At 35.3% G+C, this 19,994-nt stretch overlaps 1 protein-coding gene across 4 annotated transcripts in view; it reads right to left on the bottom strand.

Annotated features, from left to right (window-relative positions):
• Positions 1-19,994, bottom strand: part of MLLT10 (myeloid/lymphoid or mixed-lineage leukemia; translocated to, 10) — a 127,943-nt gene that overhangs the window by 73,717 nt on the left and 34,232 nt on the right. For 3 of the 4 annotated variants that reach the window (XM_008639308.2, XM_017741440.1, XM_017741439.1), the window contains 4 exons: positions 18,852-18,961; positions 12,604-12,707; positions 10,037-10,130; positions 7,990-8,085 (listed from right to left, as the gene is read on the bottom strand). In XM_008639308.2, the coding sequence (XP_008637530.2) occupies positions 7,990-8,085; positions 10,037-10,130; positions 12,604-12,707; positions 18,852-18,899 (342 nt within the window). In that variant the 5' untranslated portion in view covers positions 18,900-18,961. Of the gene's footprint in view, positions 1-7,985; positions 8,086-10,036; positions 10,131-12,603; positions 12,708-18,851; positions 18,962-19,994 lie in introns of all 4 variants that reach the window. The other variant, XM_017741441.1, reaches the window with a different exon arrangement.

Below are 19,994 nucleotides of genomic sequence, written 5' to 3'. Positions count from 1 at the left end.
TACCAATACAAAATGCCTCGGGTTTATACATCATGATTAATCAGAAAGCTTTATTTCTCACCAAGAATCTCATTTTTTGTTTTTGTTTCTAAAAAGTTATGTAATCCCATCTTAACTCCAACAGCTACATGCTGCTAGATTGCTGGAATTCTATAGCACCTCCGGCACTCTGCTTTCTTGTAGAGCAGGGGGATGAAGAAGGGGAAGGAAGTACATTCTGATTGCTTCTATTTCTCCCACAAAGATTCAATCTACAAAATTATTACATAATATGACTTGACAAATACACTTTGGTTCCAATTCTTCATTTTTTTAGCTCATTTACTTGTTTCATCACTCTAAAGATCAACACTTGCTCACTCAATTTCTTTAACGTACTTTCAGAAAAACAACTGAAAAAGACCAACATCTCATCAAAATATCAAATTAAGGATACACGTGTAACTACATTTTAGCTCTGATCTGTTACCAACAGAAGAGATGTTACAAAATATATCTTTTCAAACTTTGGACTTCAATGTTTGGAAAAAATGAATACAAGTGAACAATAGTTCACTTGTAGTGAACTATAATTTCTCCTAGTACAGAAGAAATTAATGAGTTTGGCTTTTCTTTTAAATGGCATTAATAATTCATAACATTTCCATATGGAAGTATCATTTAACTTGTTTAAGGTATTTACACCTATTTGCAATTCATTTTTGTCTCAGGTATGCACAGCCTTCTTGAAAGGGGTTTCTACAGGACTTTATTTCATTAAAATACGTTCTGAAGTTCAGCATTTCAGTTCACTGTTACAAAGGAAGAAAAGGGTTTTCTGACCCCACTCTCACCTTTCTTAGAGTGCTTAGCTTGTCAGACCTTCTGTCTGCCCACTCAAACTGCTGAACAGCAGCAACAAAAATACAAGTAGAGAGTTTTCAGCTGTTTTAGTGAGCTACATTAGTTCTGTGAAGGAACATGGAAGACGGACAGTAACAGGCACAAGAGAAAGATGCAGAACAGAGAAGCAAGAGCTCATGGGCTCAGGGAACAGAAGACTAACCTCTGTTTTGGAAGAATTAAAACACATGCACATTATCAGCAACTACCTGTGCTTAATCCTTCAAGACAAAACTGCTCAGGCTGACCTAGAATTATTGCATTTTTATGCCTTCGCTATTACAAAAATCCTTATCCTCCACTACCTTTGGTTGTCCCAAGTTTTTAAACCTCAACAACATATTTAAATCTATTTTCCTTACTGACTACTGTAAGCAAAATCATCTGAATGCCTAAATCCCTAATTTTTCAGCTGCTGTTTGACTCCCTCAAATAATTCCAATGTATCAAAATGTTCTATTAGCACAGAGTACTCATATTGGTTCTTTTGTCATTCATAGATTTTCTGCAATATCTTTGTATCAGCAAAGACTGTAAATCCTGAGCTGTCGCATCACAACTAACATCCTGAATGGAAAGCTGTGCCCAGCTCTTGCTAATCCCCAATACCAGATCTGCTTGGCCTCTTATTGGGGACTAGTAGCTATTAGCAATATAACCATAATAACTGCAGAATGAAAGATGACCACAGTTCACAAGTTTCAAACTCAAATCCTAATTTATCTTATTTTCATAAGAACAGCCCTTGCTCAGGCATTCATCTAGCTAGCATTTTAAATGGTATAACCCACAACAGAAAAATTCAATGCAGCAGCACTGTTGCTGCAGTCACAGGGAATGAAACGATACAGACCAGAGATAGTTTATAGGCAGAGGTAGGACACTACTGCCAGCATTACTCAAACACATACAGCTCTAAGCATAAAACTCGTTCTTAAGAACCAGTCCTTGATTCAATTATTTAAATACCCAAAAGCCTCACTTAAATACAGAAATAATGGTCATAATTTTAACTGTCAAAGGTAAAAAGACTCAAGAATCAATTATAAAAATGCCATCCAAAGCTTCTGTGAGGTGCAAGACTACCAACTCTGATCCAGAATGAGCTACTCCTTTGATATTTAACACTAAAATACGATGCTTCTCTGATTTGCAGAGTTTAGTATTAATTGTTAGTAATGGATATCCAGTGCTGAACACTTGAGTAGCACTTTATAACATCAAAAATGGTGCAATATTAACTAAATCAGTGCAACTATGTATTGTCAGTGCTCACTTTCATTCACTCCTAGAAAAACTACACGTTCAAAATACATATTATATTATAAACTGCAAAATGCTCCACTGTCTGCAAGATAACATAAAGATACCTCTCACACAGATATCACAAAATAGGCAAGCAGATTGGCAAACAAAAGGAATTCATTCCATTTTCCTGGCTCAGTCAGTTAACATCGTAGCTCATCTTTAACTGCATACTGTCTACCAGCACACAAAACATGCTAGGCATGAACAGCACATATATACAACTTCGTAAAAAAGTATCCAGATTACCTTCTAGAAACTGTTACAAAGTCCTAGTAATCTTGTATTAATCCAGGATCCAAAACCAACAAAGAGAGTAACTTCAAGCCTCCTTTGCCTCTGCATCTCTCACAGTAACAACTATAGAACTGCAATTGTGCTGGTTTTGAATGGGATAGAGTTAATTTACTTCACCTAGTTGGTGTGGGGCTGTGTTTTGGATTTGAGCTGAAAACAGTGTTGATAACACAGGAATGTTTTCATTTTTGCTGAGCAGCTCTTATACAGGGCCAAGGCCTTTTCTGCTTCTCACCCCACCAGCACCTGTGCTGGAGGTGCACCAGAACCTGGGAAAGGACACAGACAGAACAGCTGACCCTAAGTGACCAAAGATATCCTATGCCATATGGCATCATGCTCAGTATGTAAAAGTCAGGGAAGAAGAAGAAAGGGGGGATGTTCAGCGTGATAACGTTTGTCTTCCCAAGTAAAGTTACATGTGATGGAGCCCCGCGTTCCTGGGGATGTCTGAACACCTGTCTGCCCATGGGAAGCAGTGAATGAATTCCTTGTTTTGCTTTGCTTGCATGCACAATTTCTGCTTTACCTATTAAACTGTCTTTATGTCAACTCACAAGTTTTTTTCACTTTTACTCTTCTGATTCTCTCCCCCATCCCATAAGAGAGGAGAACGAGTGCGGGATGTGGCTGTGTGGGGATGAGCTGCTGGCTGGGGTTTTGAGTTATTTTCTTTCACAGTGAAAACTCAAAGACTAAAATGTGTACTTTGAGATGGAAAAAGACAGTTGTAACTTAGGCAGCCTTACAAAATTCTACATCTTGCAGAACAGTTTTTAAGTATACCTGAGGTGGTGTGTTTGTCCTTTTGATTTTATAATAATTAACTAACCCCAGCTGACAAGCTTAATACTACTGAGGTGTTTGCTGTGCTAATGTACACTAAAAGCATTACTCTTTTTTCAATAATATATATGATGTGTTCCTGTAAGGTTAAAAAAAATGAGGTAATCAAATCAGTAATTCCATGATAATCTTGAGAACTGAGACAAAAAGTTCCTACTTTTTCTCTTACTAAAGGAAAAGAAAATACAAATCAAAATGAGCTTATGTTCTTATGTATTTTTTCTTGACCTCCACAAGAGATCATTTTGCTGTGCCATCTATATATACCAACTGGTGCCAGCTCCAGCAGATTTCATGCAGGTCATTATCAGGATGACAGTTGTATACACAGAAAATAGCACAAGTTAACAGACAATTTTAGTGAGCAACAAGTCAAACGAGATTGTCACCTTTCCTCTTAATCCTGCAGATAAAAGTATCTATTTGTAAATATACTCAGATAGAGCAGCTTTCTAAAGAAATTTTGTTTACACAGTCACACGTCGTCAGTATTCCCAAACAGACTTTCAACAGAATTTGACTTGAAGAGAGGTATTAAAAATGAAAACTCTACATTCCTGCGGAAGTCAGTACAGAACAGGTGCCCAGAAAGAGAAATGCTATTCATTGGCAACAACAGTAAAGACTGAAGGATGAAGACATCCCCCTTTTTGAACCCCTGGAACCCACACAAAAATTCAGTCTCAGGAAACAGGAACTGGGTTCTGCATCTTAGGTATTAGTGTACCTATACACTGAGATACATGTGGTTTATATTTATATTTATTTATAGCCTTTAGAGGTATTTTGGAGGCATGCTTCTTTCCCTCTGACCGAACAGAATTTGGAGTAAGTTAACATGGATAAGCATCACCACTAGCATCTACACCACACAGCTCTTACTTGAATAATACTTATTTAGTATTACTTCAATTATTAAAATTGAAATAATTTCAAAGTGGTTGCAAACCACTTTTCTTCTAGTTATCTTTAGCATTCTTACAATTTTGCTTCATCCATCGAGAGCAGTTGAAAGGATTAAACAGTCAAATATATTAAACTGATAAACAAAACGTACAAATTTAATAAAAATGCAATGGGATACTACTGCATTACGGAGATGAGTCTGGAGCTTTTTTCCCTAAAAAGTTACAGAAAACTCCCAGCGTTCAAGTGACATCACTTATTTTGAAATGGGGCAATTCATAGAGGAACGACACAATCAGAATAATCTTTAAAACACTCTGTGCAGCACCATAAAGTGACTCTTTGTGACTAAATCAGATTTTTGTTTTGCTTTGATTTTTAAGAGAAAAAAGAAACCATTACTTATACAGCTGAATGGTAACCCAAAAACCTGCATTCTGATCCTATTTTTACTACAGAATCTTATGTGACGCATGGCAGGTCCATTTTACCTTTTCACAGTTGGTTGTTCAGACAGTGAGGAAATGCCTCAGGAACACTTGATCTGAGTGTTTACATCTTGCCTTTTAACAGCTTACAACAGCATTAAAATACATTAAATAGCACCAAGCATCTTTCTCACAAACGAAATTCATTGCCCTGACACATAAGCATAGGCTCCTTCACAACATATCGGGAAAGTCCGGGCAGTTCCAAATGCACAAACCAACACGCAGCCTATGGAAACTTTCAATGTTTTAAATTTTCCCTTCCCATGGGCCTAACAACCAAACTCCTACAGTGGAACACACGGAATGTGATGCCCTTCCACAGCCTCTTCTTAGGTGTCCAAGTTTCTATCCACAAAATCAGAAAAGCTGTAAGGTTTCTTTAAGAACAAGACAAGCACCAAAAAGATGCCCATAATGCATTAGCAGCTCAGTATTTAGAACACTTACCCTGGCTCCTGCATTTTAGGTTCTCCTTGGACACTCTCCAACTCCTGTGATAGTGACATGAGGCTCCTTGACACTATTTTGCTCTTTTTACGTCTTCAATAGACATCTGCAGTCTTCAGTCACAAGACCATTTTTTTGGTTTAATTTACATTATATGAGCCATAATAGCAGAGTTTTAAATTTCCCCTTCCTGCTCAGCTCAGACCAAAGCACGTCTAGTAGAAAAGGCAACTGTGTAATTCAGCTGCTATACAGTAGTTACTTACTACATAATATATTCACATTTTTCAGAAGTCATAAACATATAAAGCTAGTAACATTGCCTAATTTTCATGTTAGTGGCAAAAAAAAACTTGTATTACACAAAGGCCAGTTCCAGATGTGTTTAGTTCCCTCTTTAGTCCTTTCAAATTTGAGACTGCCAGTAACATTAAAGCAAGGCATTCTTCTACAGGATCATGGCAGCCTAAGTTTTCCCAAGAAAGCCTGAGGTAAACACCTGGGCCGTGAAGAAAAGGGATATTATAATGGAATGTCAAGCAACGTACTACCAATCCTATTTATGAGGAACACAGTCTCATCACTAATCATTTCTATATAGCATCTCTGCCACAGAAACTAACAATGCTTAGGCAGCAGTAATCAGAATATAATGAAGCTATTTATTCTGTAGTTTCAACATCACCATGAAAATTAAATCATACGAAAGGTTTGGTTAGATTTGTTCAGGATTTTTTAAATTATTATATCCTTACATATTTGTTACCAATTTTGTTGGCAGAGTGCCCCGAAGATATTAAACACATACTATGAAGGGAAACAGGCTTTCAGCTGAGTCTGTTTGTAAAAATGACAGTTACCTATACTAACATTTTCAGACCAACCTCTTCTTACTGCAGTGTAGTATTTCACACACACAAATGGATAGCTTTTGAGGTCTGAGCAACAAAAGTGGTTCCAAACCACAACTCATACAGCTTGGCAAAACAAAAAGCTTTAAGGATGCCTACAGATCAGATTATCCAGATTTCCAAAGAACAAAGATGAAAGATAAAGCAGAAACTGCAGTGGCCTTGAGGGGGTTGTGGGTGCCACACACACACACACAAACTCTACTGTATCTCTGAAGAAAGATATAAATATTTACTGTAACATGACAAAAAATCTAGATTCTCAAGGGATTTACAGAAGAGGAAATAAGGAAAGTCACCCTAAAAAATTGCCTACGCTTCCAAGATACTTAAAACAGTATATCAAATATACAGCATAAGCTGAAAAAATAGCTGACACCATTGACTGAACACACTCAGTTTGAAAGTCCCTCCAAGTATACCCTGAAGATTTCACAGGTATCATGAACTAGGAAGCACAGTATCTTCAGTCAAAGTCATTTAAGAAAAAAACAAAAAATAAAACCCAAAGCAAAACAAAAAAAACACAAACCCACCAACTTACAAGTTTTGTCAATGTGAGTAAAAATCCATGCACATACTTTGATAAAACATGACCTGAAATATGACAGTAGTGAAAAACTAAGAAAAAAATATGGCAAATATTAGTAAGGGTTTACCTTGCAGCTAATTCTGTAGTCTGTAATTCAAATTTTTTTTTTCTACCAGCGTGTTACTGAGAAAAAAAAAAAAGCCTGCCAAAACCCCATACTTTTATTATTTTAGCCCTACATTTAGATTTAGAGCTATGACTGCATCACAGTCTGCATTACCAGATAAAGACGAACAACTCACCTACACCATTAAACAAGTCTAAAGATACTTTTTAGAAGATTATCCAAGAGCAACTGGTGATCAACATCTATACAATATGGAAGGGATCTTAAAATCCAAATCAAATATTAAGGAGACTAAGAGTCTAAAGACTGACATTTGCAATTCAATTTCCTGTTTCTATAAATATAGCTCCTTTGTATAATACACATTTGGTCAAAAGATTCTTTGGTTTCAATTTTATGTAATGATTTTAAACAATGTAAAACTAAGTTTACCCACATCCACAGAAAATCCTATTAAGCTATTTGTATAGGATGTGTGCAAGTGAGCAGTTATGCATGTATTCTTAGAGGCCTAAAAGAAGTGCCAAAGCATATTTGCATTATTGTGTCTGTTATCACCCTCTGTTGAATTTAGATGACAAACTTCCTACAGACAACAGTTAATTCAGCAGTAATAAAAACCTAAAATAGTAATCATCATAGATTTAAAATTCTTTTTAATAATATGTGAAGTCAAATTATTTGAAAGAATATACCAACATTAGAAATCAGCAGTTATGTTCTTTGCACCCTCACAGTAAGATTTCCCAGGTGAGTAACAAGGTATTTTACCAGCACAGTGGGCTTGACTACCAGTACCAATAAAATGTGTCAAGAAGAGATGTCAGTTCTTTGACATGAGAAGAAGATACAACAGGTTGAAACCTAAGGAATCAGATGCACACGTTTAGCCACACAGTTGCTAAAATGTCTACTGTCTTACCAGTGTAGTCACGAAGGGTATACAAGAAAAGCTCTAACAGAAAACTAAGGCAAAGGAAGTTACATGGAACAGCCTTCCCAATGGGTATATTTCAATGTGTATCTCAAAACTGAATAAAAACAGAAACAGGAAAGTGCATATACAAATGCACCTGAAGAGGTTTCTTCATTGGATGCCAGTACCTATGGTTTATCATGTGTTTTTTATTATTCAGTGCTTCAGAACAAGATTTTCTTCACACTTTTAAGCAAAACTTAAATTTATCAGAAAGTGCTACTTTTAAGCAGATGTGCCACATAATTAGCAACGACAAATCCACTTACTTTTTTCTCCTTCTCATGATGTTTATCCTGAGAGTGAGAGGAAGAATCACTTAAACTTTGATCATATGACCTATTAGATCCCCGTTTGCTCTTTTTCTAAAAAGAGAAAATATATTTATGGACAGAGAAAAGGAACCATTTGAATAAATAAAAAGTATAAAGCATTGCAACTGACAAGATGCCCTACTGTTTGAGGAAAAAACTTCAATGCTTCAGTTAAGGGAAAACTGACTAATTACTGACACTAAAATTCACAAGACTACTTGAATGTACACCAGGAAATAAGCCTGGCCCTGTATCAACTTTTACACCTCCCGCAAATTTGCAAGATATGCTTTCCACAGAGAAATGAAATATGCCACTTTTTAAAGGTTAAAAGATGCTAGACACATTTTCAAGTTTTCATAACATAAAACAAAAAGATGCTGCTCAAGTGAGTATCACATGAAGCCACAGTGATGCCCTGACACATGCTTGAAATGCATTGCAAGGTGACTTCATGACTTATTTATTATTCAAGCTACCCATCGGGTATATTTTCATTAAAATGGATTAAAAACCAGGATACAGAATGCTACAGTCGTGTCCGTGATTAGAAGTGGCAGATGTAATTGCCTGTATTTCTGTAATGTCTGAGAGCCTGGTTCAGGACTGCAAATACTTCATGCTAGGCCAGTGTTCTAAATACTGGTTCTTTTCTTGTAACTGAGGTAGCATTTAAAGACATTTCAGGTCAGTGTTTTGTCAACCAGTTTTCAGTGGAATAGTGGAATACAACACCCACCATCTTCAGCAGTAAATACTGTATCTGTATTTACCAGGCTTTAACAGTCACAATAATCCTAAAGAAAAACTGAAACACTTAAAACAATCTTGCCAGTCTTTACTGTTCTTACCAATATAGCTTCATAACAGAAAGCTAACTAATTATATGTCAAATATAAAGTTACGTCTTTATCATTAAACTTGTTTTTTAAATAAATATACCTGTTCTCAATCATAGCAGCACTGCAACAGTCTAATCAAAGGCATAACAGTGTAAGGGTTTGCCTTCACCACTAAGTAACAGACCATTTTCGCTCTTTTTGTATATACTTAGCTCAAGATAGTAAAAAAAAAAATTGTAGCTTAGTAAAGGCCTAGAAAGCCCTGACATCTTCATTATCAAGCAAATTTATCAGTATTTACAAGAGCACAGAACTAACCTCACCAAACTTATCTTCTAGAAAGCTGAAGTGGTTGACTAGTCCTGTTTTTACCTCACTGCAACCTAAAAGTCACACACCAAGTATTCAACTTTTTTTGTAGTGAAAACAAGTAATCTGCAAGTTTAACTATACTTACAGCAGTATCTGAACATAAGTCCATATATTTTAGTATTAATAAATAACGTTTTTTAAACGTCAGTAAGTCCCTCAAGTCCACACACTCACACATGTACACAGAAACAGGTATCTGGAACTGACAAGTAAGAAGTGATAAGAAAGACTCCAGAGGTTTGATCCAAAACCTACTGCATTAACTGAGAAATTTCAGTGTTTTTCATTTCCTTGCTTGTTTTTAAAAATCAAACCTCAAGTCATTTCCTTGAAGGGTGTGTTTCAGAGAATTTACAGACAGGGAATACTCATTGGCTACACAGTGAGAGATAGAACAAAAGAGGTGGGGCAGAAGAGTAACAGAAGCAGAAAGAAACTGAGTGCTTTATTCTCTAGGAGTAGTATTTTTTAGTTTATTCCAAAATGGACTGAATTCCTTGAAGGCACCTAAACAAATAGAAAAAGAAAACATTCCAGGAACTCAATGAAAAAAAAACACTACATGTGCATGCTATTTCTGGCAGAGGGGGAGAACCCACACACCTATTAAGTACCACTTATAAAAACATTTCCAGCCAGTACTTCTGTAACTGTGATTAAAACATTGTTTTAATGAAATACAATCTACTTTTTGAACTACATGGAAATATTATTTCTAGCACTAATGGCAATTCAGAGTAAAAAAATAAGTCAGTAACATTTATTTATAGAATTTAATAAATACATACCAGTTTATTAAAATGGTATTTACAGTAGCCACAGTATTGGACGTTATCTGCACCATTGCCTTCCTCTTCACAAAGAAGTCCTGCAAACTGTGCACTAAAAATAAACCAAACAACATTCAAAGAAAGCCATTTTATACCAGTTCGTACCACAATATCACAGCTGAAAATGTACGGATGCTTATATCTGCAATTAATAAGAGATTTCTACACAAATGACTTCCAGTGGCACGTGAGCACATAACCAACCTTTGTAGCCCAGGGAAAAACATGTATCACTCATACTTCGGCCTGTTGCCTTTTTTCAGAGTCTTTAAGCCATTCAAACAAGCTTATAGCTTGCAAATCTACAATTACTATGCAGCTACTTGCAGAAATAAGTAAACGTAGCAATCTAAAATTACTCTTAGCTCAAATTCAAGCCAAAATTTATCTAAGGAAAGAACAGTTTTTAACAAAGCCATACTATAGGTCCAAAGAAGAGTTTTTTTGAAAACTTGGATACATCCTTCTCTGATTTGCCATGAAAATGACTGGGTTTTTTTAACCTAACTTGAATTACATAGTAAATCAAACTGTATTTATTAGTTTACAATACTGTGGCAGACTAATTTCTTTTAAAAAGAACACTTACAAGTTGCATTGACTGGGCTAATTACTACCTTATTCTACTGCATTTTTTTCAAAACAATTTTGCTTTTCACCATTTGTAATGTTGATACATTTTCTTTATCAAAACCAACTTAGATATTGACAAACCAAATATTGTTACATTTTCCATATAATTTTCATTCCCATAATAATGCAATGTTACAGTCAAAGTGATACACAGGAGTATTTAAATGAAAGACTATATAATGTGGTTAATTTTCACCGCTTTTTAAAAACATATTCTTGGGAAATCCAGAAATACATCTGCAGCTGATACCAACTAGAAAAAAATAAGTAATTAAGAGGATGTCTTTAAGCAAAGATTTATTGTACTAAGCTTGTCTTACAAAAACCAGATGCACTCAAGCTCATTCTTAATTAGACATTAGTTTTGATAATCCCAAATTGATACACCTTGCCCTGGATTTCTGCCTTCTGTAGTCTTCACATTTTTCTCCATTTTTTTAAAATATTACAGAAGCGTCTAACTATCTCCAGTTACACTACTCTCCAGCCAGATACAATTTTGTAGTATAGACCACGTTTCTGAACCAAAACATTCTAAAAATTGGCAAGATAAATGTTTAAATTTTGAATGTAAGTCTCATGTTCTTCACAGCATCCACTGAAAACAGGGCTTTGGAATAAAATAAAAAGATGGAAAGGACTCTTGCATGTATCCAAGTGTTTGAAAGGGAAGAGACCTTTTCATACAAGCACTTGGAGGTATACATTTTTTCACATCTGTAAGTAATCCCTTTACATGGTGTGCACGCTTTGAGGAACACAGTCCATTTTCACCATAAAAAGAAACTTGACATTGATCACATCCAATGAAAAATTAGATGTCTATGAAAGAATATAACCGGCAACTAGTAAAGCAATTAAAAGAAAAAAATAAATTAAGAGTTGCCAAGTTATCAGCACCAAAACAATAGGATTAAATCCTTTTAAGATCTGCACAAGACATATAAATTATCACTTGGGTACACTGAAGAAAATACATTTAAGTGATTTGAGTTGCTGTGCGAGTACCATTTCCCTGACTAAACTGGTCATGAAGCAGCATACTGGGGAACTCATAAAACACAGGTAAATCCACAGATTATGTAGCTAGACAGCCTATATAAATCTGCTATCTACTGTAAAATAACTTCAGCTGAAATTGAAAAAACAAATAATGCCTGTAAATTTTGGAGTAGAATTCTTTTTGCTTCCTTTCACCTGTTGACATGTGTTTAATGTAATTATCCAGCCTCTTTTAGAAGTCCATAAAGTGAAACGAGCATCTCCTGAATGCAAGTAAAACTAAATATCTTAAAGTGGAATGAATCAGATGGTGAAGGACACAGCTGTTTTTCTCCAGCAGTAATACATGAAATCTGAATAGTTCAGGATGATCTGCACCATTTAGATAAAACCAGTGAAGTGAGTTACACCCAAATGTTTGGAAATCTGTACTGGAATGGGTGAGTCTAGTGCATTTTTACGCACAGCTCAGTAATTTTCCCAGTGATTTACCAAAAGTAAACATCAAAATCAGTTAGTAGGCAAACAAACAATGTCTTCACACTCCCATATCCTATTAAATACCCTCTAAGAAAAATAACCTAAGACCAAGAAAAAAACACAACCCCCCCACCCCCATACTTATTCACAGGAGCACACACCATTTAATACCACCCAAGGGAGTATTATCAGACAGTTTTTGCAGCTCAAAGCAGAATCCATGCTGCTGCTGCAATACTGTTAGTAAACACAATTATTACAAAAACAAACTACTTTACAGTATTTCTTTACTCAAAGATGTAAATACTAAATAAGGAGTTTATTCTACTAAATAAAGAGTTTATTCATTACACTGTGTGCATTGATTCTTTCTGGAACATCAGAGATATTAAATAATAAAATATACTTACCATGTTACATGAAAAGCTTGTCGACATCCATGTTTATTACATGTCATACAAGCACCAGTGGCTGCTTTACTTTCTCTGCCTTGTTCATCACAAATATAGCATGTCTATCAAAGAGAAAATACTTTACTTGATAAGAAGCATAAAAATAAATTCTGTGTTACAGGAGATTCTATGCTGAGAACTACTGCATTTTGCAGCTAAGCCTGTATAAGAACTTCTTTATGAAAGCCTAATCATGCTTGTTAGCAAAAGGAGATCACCTGGTAAACTCTCAGGATTTGAGTAACACTTCACCAATGTTAAGGCAGTACAAATAATAATTTGCTTATATTTCATACCACTGTCAACTAGCCAAAGGGTTAAACAGCCAAGGGTTAATAGTGCTAGGCTTGCCACCTGTCCTTGCTTTCAAGTTTGTGTTTACATCCTTTTAAGTCCCAATCATTTTCATATTCATCTAGCATAACCTGTATTGGTGGCATTCAGAAACATCAAATTAGACTTGAGTGCCAAATGGTACAAGGTACCATATGGTATACACATATATCTACACAATTACATACAGAAAAAACTGCAAACGTGAAATTTTATTTGTACATTTGGTGCAAAGAATTTTCAGAAGTGTCATAGCATGCTTCAATATTCATATGATGCTCATCTACTTTTAATCAAATTGGTGTTTAACAGAACTCTGCTTTACTTGGATGGCTTTACTTCATCATGACTTGGACAGCCCCATATCTTGGAAAATAATCAAGCAAGAACCTTCTGTAAAAGAGCTTACATCAGTATACCAAACCCATTTTAACCTCCAAAACAAGCTAAAATGAAAACAACCTATCTAGTACCTGGAAATCTTTTCATAGCATTTCTGTCAATTTATTTCTTTTACTGGGATGCTGTGGCAATTTTTAATCTTTTCAAAGACATTCTTAGTAACACCAAAGAAAAAAATTAAGACAAAAAATCCAAATTCTTCCTCATTATTCAATACCTTTTTTTTAAACACATGGCCAATAAATATGGATACATACTGTAAGGAAGCTCGCTACTATACTAGGCATCACTACAATCTCTCACCAGCATTCCAGGGAGAAACATCAGGCAAAACTAGATCTGTTTTCACTTCTTCCTTTCCTAATTACTGACACTGAGAGAGATTCTATATCATCCCACATTCATGTGTAAAATTCAACAATTTAAGAAGAGATTCTTAATGAAAGTATCATTCAGCACTTAGGTGGTTTAAGTGCTTGTTTTGAAATGAGAGAACCTTACTGAGTAATAAACATTAAGGACACTCCTACCTCTGTAGAAACCCCATTATAAGATCTTAAATGAGAAAAGAGAAACTTTTTAATGCCAAAAAATAAAACTTCTGTATTTTAACTGACTTACAATTTTATCACAACCTCCTTTCAGTGAGGCAGAGAATGAGTAGAGTAATAAAAAAAAAAATAACATCAGCCATGGGTAGTAGAAAACAGTGGAAAAAAATGGACCAAGAGACCACTGAAATTTTAAAAAAAATTATACAATGCAAACCAGTATTACTTAGACAGGAAAATGAGTGAAATTCTGAGATCAGAACAGCCTTTTACAGAGGTTTTTAGAACAACATGTAAAAGGAGATGTCAGCTAACTAAAGCATTTTTGTTAATATCGATGGCTTGAAGGTAGCCAAGTTATTGTTGTACAGTTTCCACAAGACTTAAAAAAGCTAATATATCCTAAAATCATACCCTACAACCTCACATCTGAAAGATCAGAAAGGGGATAATCCTACTTAATTCTTTGCCTTGCTTCTTTTGTACATCAAGGTGGTGCACACTGATAATTCAGTTGTTTGACAGGGTCTGAGACTGGCTGCTTTTTAGCTTTCCATACCATGACCTGACACATTCACATTTTAGGAACAAACAAGGTCATGATCTATCAACCTCATCTGAGTCACTATATTAAGTGTAAGTAACTTCAAAGTAAGATACCTCTATAAACAGAGAGTTCAACAAACCCCATAAAACTCAATCTCCAGTTACTTTCTGGTTTTTTTCAGAGTTTGGCTTCAAGTTCTTTAAGTTTTTTCCTCACTGAAGCTCAGAAAGAAAAGCAATACAAGCATTCCACTTAGTAGAGATGTAGACTCCATTTTTCAATGTTTACACTACACGTAGGGTCTGTGTTTCAGGACCTCTTAAAGCAATTTACAGTAAAATGACTTTAAAATGACAACAAACAACCAGCTACATTATGAACAAGTTTAAACACAACATGGTGGACTGACTACTCATTTTAACAAGCTCAAAGAACTTTCCTACAGTAGTCATGAGAAACACTAAAGCTGTTTCCTAGTCTTCCATATGAAACAGATACAAAAGAAGGTTCACCCTCCTGTTCCAACACAGACAGTAAGTTCTCTATAACTGAGCTTCTCATATTTGTACCATCTCTTAGACACACAAACAATTCCAGAAGCCTGAGAACCTCTGTCTTTCTTTCACAAAGGAAGACCTGCATGCATTTGCAAATCCATGCAAATGTTACACCTCTGAAGCCTCTGGAATGTGGAAGTTTAAAACTGTGTCCCACAACCTACAGCTGCGCTTTTCGTCAAAGCTCTTAAGGGAAGAGAGTACTCTCCCAAATTCATTGGAAAACAAGCAAAGCTTTTGACTCCGCAAGGACGTGTTACTCAAAAACACACAATAAATACCTTACTTCCTTTAAAGGCAAAATATATATTTTGCACAGCTGCCTTTATGCTCCTGTCAGTATTTTCCCTTCAAAGATTCAAAGTGTAAACCTTCTTTGCAAAAGCAAAAACAGAAGGGAAGATGAGGCAAAAAAAAAATTTGTAAGGCAAAAATCAATTTGAGCAATAGTTTACTCATAACAGCTACCCAGTGGCATTCCCTGATCACAAAATCAAACCTAGGAATTGTACAGAAATTTCTCATTGTTGCAGCAAGTGCTGAAAGAGAAGTTTACCAGCTGCATTCACTACCAGGCAAATCAAGAAACTCCGAATGCACTTATCTTTTAATCAGTTCCTAAAAGAGATTCCTAAAACCAGTAATTATATACACTTATCACATAGTTTCAAATGAGCCTGAAAGAAACAAATAAAGCTGACATAAAATAAAAATACATTATCCATGCATCCAAGGAATAACAAAAACCTATTTCTAAAAAGAAGAGCAACTGATAGTCCATTTCATTTTTTGAAGCAATTGTGTAAGAAGAGCTTTCCTGATAGGAAACCCATTAATCAAATCATTCAGTGGATTCATTCTGTAATGTGATGGTTTTTATCCCAGAAGCAGGCAAACTTTAGGGAAATAGCAGCCAAGTGTCTCTATATGGACAAGCCCCATGCTTTGGCATCTGCTGCATTTCTTCTTGCATTTAAAATTACTGTACTGCGTAATATTGCATATTTTGCAGTGTTTAGTAAAGAAACAAGTGCATAGGGAAATAAACCCCCAAACATTAAATTAAGTACTATCTCCTGGCAAAACTTCAACTATATTTACTTTAAAGACTACAGTATAATTTCTCCCTCATGGTAATTTTCTTTGGCCTTTATTCCCCCCCAATTCCATATGCTAGTGTTCTGTATGTATCCGGTCATGCACAGAGAATTATTCAGAACTTCACAGGAAATAACATCTTACTTAAAATCTTCTATTCCAACCCGAGCTGACAAACAGAATGAAATTATCACTAAGCCTCTCTAAAAAAAGAAACAACTCCAGTCATTTTTTCCTAATTACATGTTTACATTCATTCTCAATGTGCAACAAATGTTTCAAGAACTGTTTGTCATATCTACTTCTCAAAAACCCAGCTTTTCTTTCCCATTTTTCCTCAAATTAATAGTCAAAGTGAAATGCTTTACAAAATTTCTGATCTAAAAAACCATATCATTTAAATAAACACAATTTATCTTGAATAGCCATGGGAGTAGAAGGTGAAATTATTGCAGGCTACATGAAAAAGGAACTATAGTTTTATTGGTTTGGGGGAGTATTGCTCAAGAACAGCCTGCTTGGGAACCCATGGCAGCTTAGCCATAGCAGTACCAAACTCAGCACCAGCTACAGACTTAGCAAAAAAGTTGAGACTCCCCTGTCAGGCATTACCTCTTAAATTCTGTACTGTTGCAACTACACTGCTGTTGGCACTGAAGTTACATCGGTTTCAAGAGGTTTCCAACTGCAGCACAGGCATTTCTTGGATTCCCCTGAAATCCACAGCCACTATCTCCCTGACCTAAACAGACTAAACAATGTCAGCAAAATCTGAGTTCTGTAAAAAGACAGAACAAAAATAATAATAATTTGAAGGCTTGGAGTGTGACCCCAAACCTTGACACTTCTGACACAGGTCTCATTGTACTTCACAATAAACTGTAGTGGCCAGATGAAAGTAGTTTTAGGCTGACTGCTAACATGGCAAATAGGCCTCAATCAGAACACCTGCCAAGAGCACAGAAAGCTAAGAGCTGGAAAACATCAGGAACTCTCTCTACATGAACTGCATGGTGCTAGTAACTATCTAGTGAGAAAAAAATCATAGTAACTACAGACTAACAAAAAACGGAAACTGGAATTTTAACAGCAAAACACAACTACATGTCATATACTTAGAACAAAAACTGTTTGAGAAAGAAGCAACTTTACTTATGATGAAAAGGAATTAAAGACTAAAGACAGAGACCAACAATGGATTTTTTTTTAACAAGTAAAAGACACAGAGTACATTTTTGAAGTACATTTTTTGAAGGTTTCACTCATCCAATATCAAATTACCATCAATGGAAATGCTGCAAGATAAAACAAAAACTAAAGCGCTCCACTAAATTTTTGAAGTACATTAAGGGAGAACCACTACCAATTAAAAAAATAATTATGACTGACTACTACTCAAGGAAAAAGAAGAAAACAGATGTTCTGTTTCCTCAGAGTTGAGGAGAGAGAAAAAATAAACTCATCTGTTATAGCAAATCATTACTGCTTCATGTCCAAGCACAAACATTTTATTAGTCCTGCACTGCATCTCACTGTTGCATGTTCTTGCTAACACAGTAGGAAGCCAATAGTGAGAAGCCAATAGAGATGCTCAGGCAGAACGTAATGAGAAAGCTTACTCCTGGTCGTTCAGCTACACTGGTAAATAAGACGGACAAACCTGGAGAAACTGACACAGACAAGGAAAAGACCGGAGAAAGAAAAAAGAAAGAAGTTTGGAAAAATGGAGGGACAGCCCATAAATCAAAGATGGAAACTCAAAAGGGGGTGGGGGGGGGCGTGTGAGAAGTCACAGAGACAACGTGAACAGGACTGGTCTGCAGGAAGAACACAAAAGGTGATGCATGCCTTTTTCTTCTCTTTTTTATAACATAGTCTATTCCTACTTCACTCCAGTGTCCACAAACTACTCCAAAATAAAGTAAAAAAAATAAACTAGAGGTTAAAAGAACAACACAAGAAAAATATGTACCACAACTAATCAGAAATTCAGTTTGCATCTGCAAAAGGGAACATACAAAGATCGATGTAGTTAAGTGAGGAGAAAGTAGCACAAGTGAAATAAGAAAAATGTAACTATCAATAAAGAACACTAACAAGTTACTGGTTTATTGCTTTGCCTTTTGGGTTTTTTTTTTTTATTTAAAGTCTCACCACACTTTATAAAACATTCCATCTCAAGGACACTTATTTAGGAGCAGTTCTTCTATAAGCAAACAATCCCACTAAAGTGAATGTTGTTTACAAAGGCAAAAGCCTGCAAGCATTTGTCTTAATATATTAGCATACCTTTTTGTCCTAAAAGAAATGTTTATGAATATGTTTATGTTCATATCAACACTTAAAACACTAAGATCTTGTGGTCATTAATAATAACATCTCATATAAGCTGCAACAGTATTTTAATCTATGGGAAATATTTCAGATTCCTTTAAAAATAAACTGTTATTCAAAGATCATGATATTTTTAATTAACAAAACAGTCCCTAATCTGTAAAAGACTAAAAAGACATGGCAGATAACCTTACAGCTTAATTTAATAATATAGCCTTCTTATTTCTTCAATTTACTATAAAGACATTGCAGAAAACTTACAGCATTACTGCACACATTTAGGAATTTTATATAAAGTGCATTCTAAGAAGTGTGGGTTTGTATTATTAAAGCTCACAAGTTTTAAAATAAATACATTAGATATAAAAAGACATATAATTATACCTTATTATAACGATCATGGGGAACAGACTGCAACACGATAGGCTCCATTGTAGAAACATTTGCAAACTGCACCTCGGGAATGTACAGAGCACAAACCACATGAGCCCAACCTACAAAAAGTTATAATTGTATTTAACGTTTTCTAGAAGCTCAAAGGACATTTCAATGTAGTACAATTATAGTACAAAGAACCTTTTACAACACTTTTTTTCCATTGACTGTTTAGAATATTAAGGACAGAAGTTACACTTAAGTCATGTTTACATTTCATTTTTGTCATCCAAAGTTTAGATGATCAGTAATACATTTTTTAATGTAGTCAGGGAAAAATTATACAAGTAATACTCTATGAAATTCAACTACTAATGATTTAAACAAACAGTGACACACAAACAGAAAAAACTATTATTTTTTAATTTCTTGGATTAACACAGTAATTGCATAAAAGCTACACAAAATCCTGCAAAACTGGTATTCTTACAAGCATTACCATCATAGAAGACTTCTGTGTATAATTTTCATTTTAAAAATGCTGTTCTGATTTGAATGGACTCCTGTTTCTTTCTGTAGAAAGAAATCCCAACACATACACACATCCTCACATCCCCTCTACAAAATCTCTTGCTTTTCCATCTATAAACATGTGGCCAACTCATTTTTTCATAGGAATACTAATACCTATATCCGGTCCTATTCTAACTCATTAACTTGGGGTCATCAATAAATGGTTACTTACTTACCATACTGTGCTTTAACAACATTTTGAGAAAGACAACATTCTTAATTGTCTGGTATTTGGTCGGATGGGGGTGGGGGAAAACACCAACTCAGAAATAAATCTACTAATTTGAAGCCTTTTTTCAACACAAAGATCCTGAGAGCTGTTGGTTTGTTTCAGTGGAGGACCATCTGCCATAACTGTAAATTTAGCAGAAGCTGCTGTATAGCTAACCCAACATATTGCTATACTGACACTAATAGCAGAATTATTAAAAGTAATATCACCTCATCTGAAAGTGAATTTGGTGTGTCTAATAATTTGGTGTGAATTCTGTTCTTCCCCAAGAGGAAAACCAAAGCCTCTTGTCACAAGACCCTCAGTATACTTCAAAAATAATTCTGCTTTCCTCCTACCCAGGCTTA

This window comes from Corvus brachyrhynchos, unplaced genomic scaffold, assembly GCF_000691975.1.
Source record: "Corvus brachyrhynchos isolate BGI_N302 unplaced genomic scaffold, ASM69197v1 scaffold167, whole genome shotgun sequence".
Classification (NCBI taxonomy): domain Eukaryota; kingdom Metazoa; phylum Chordata; class Aves; order Passeriformes; family Corvidae; genus Corvus; species Corvus brachyrhynchos.
The sequence above is the reverse complement of the archived record's forward strand: the minus strand, read 5'-3'. Positions and strand labels throughout refer to the sequence as shown.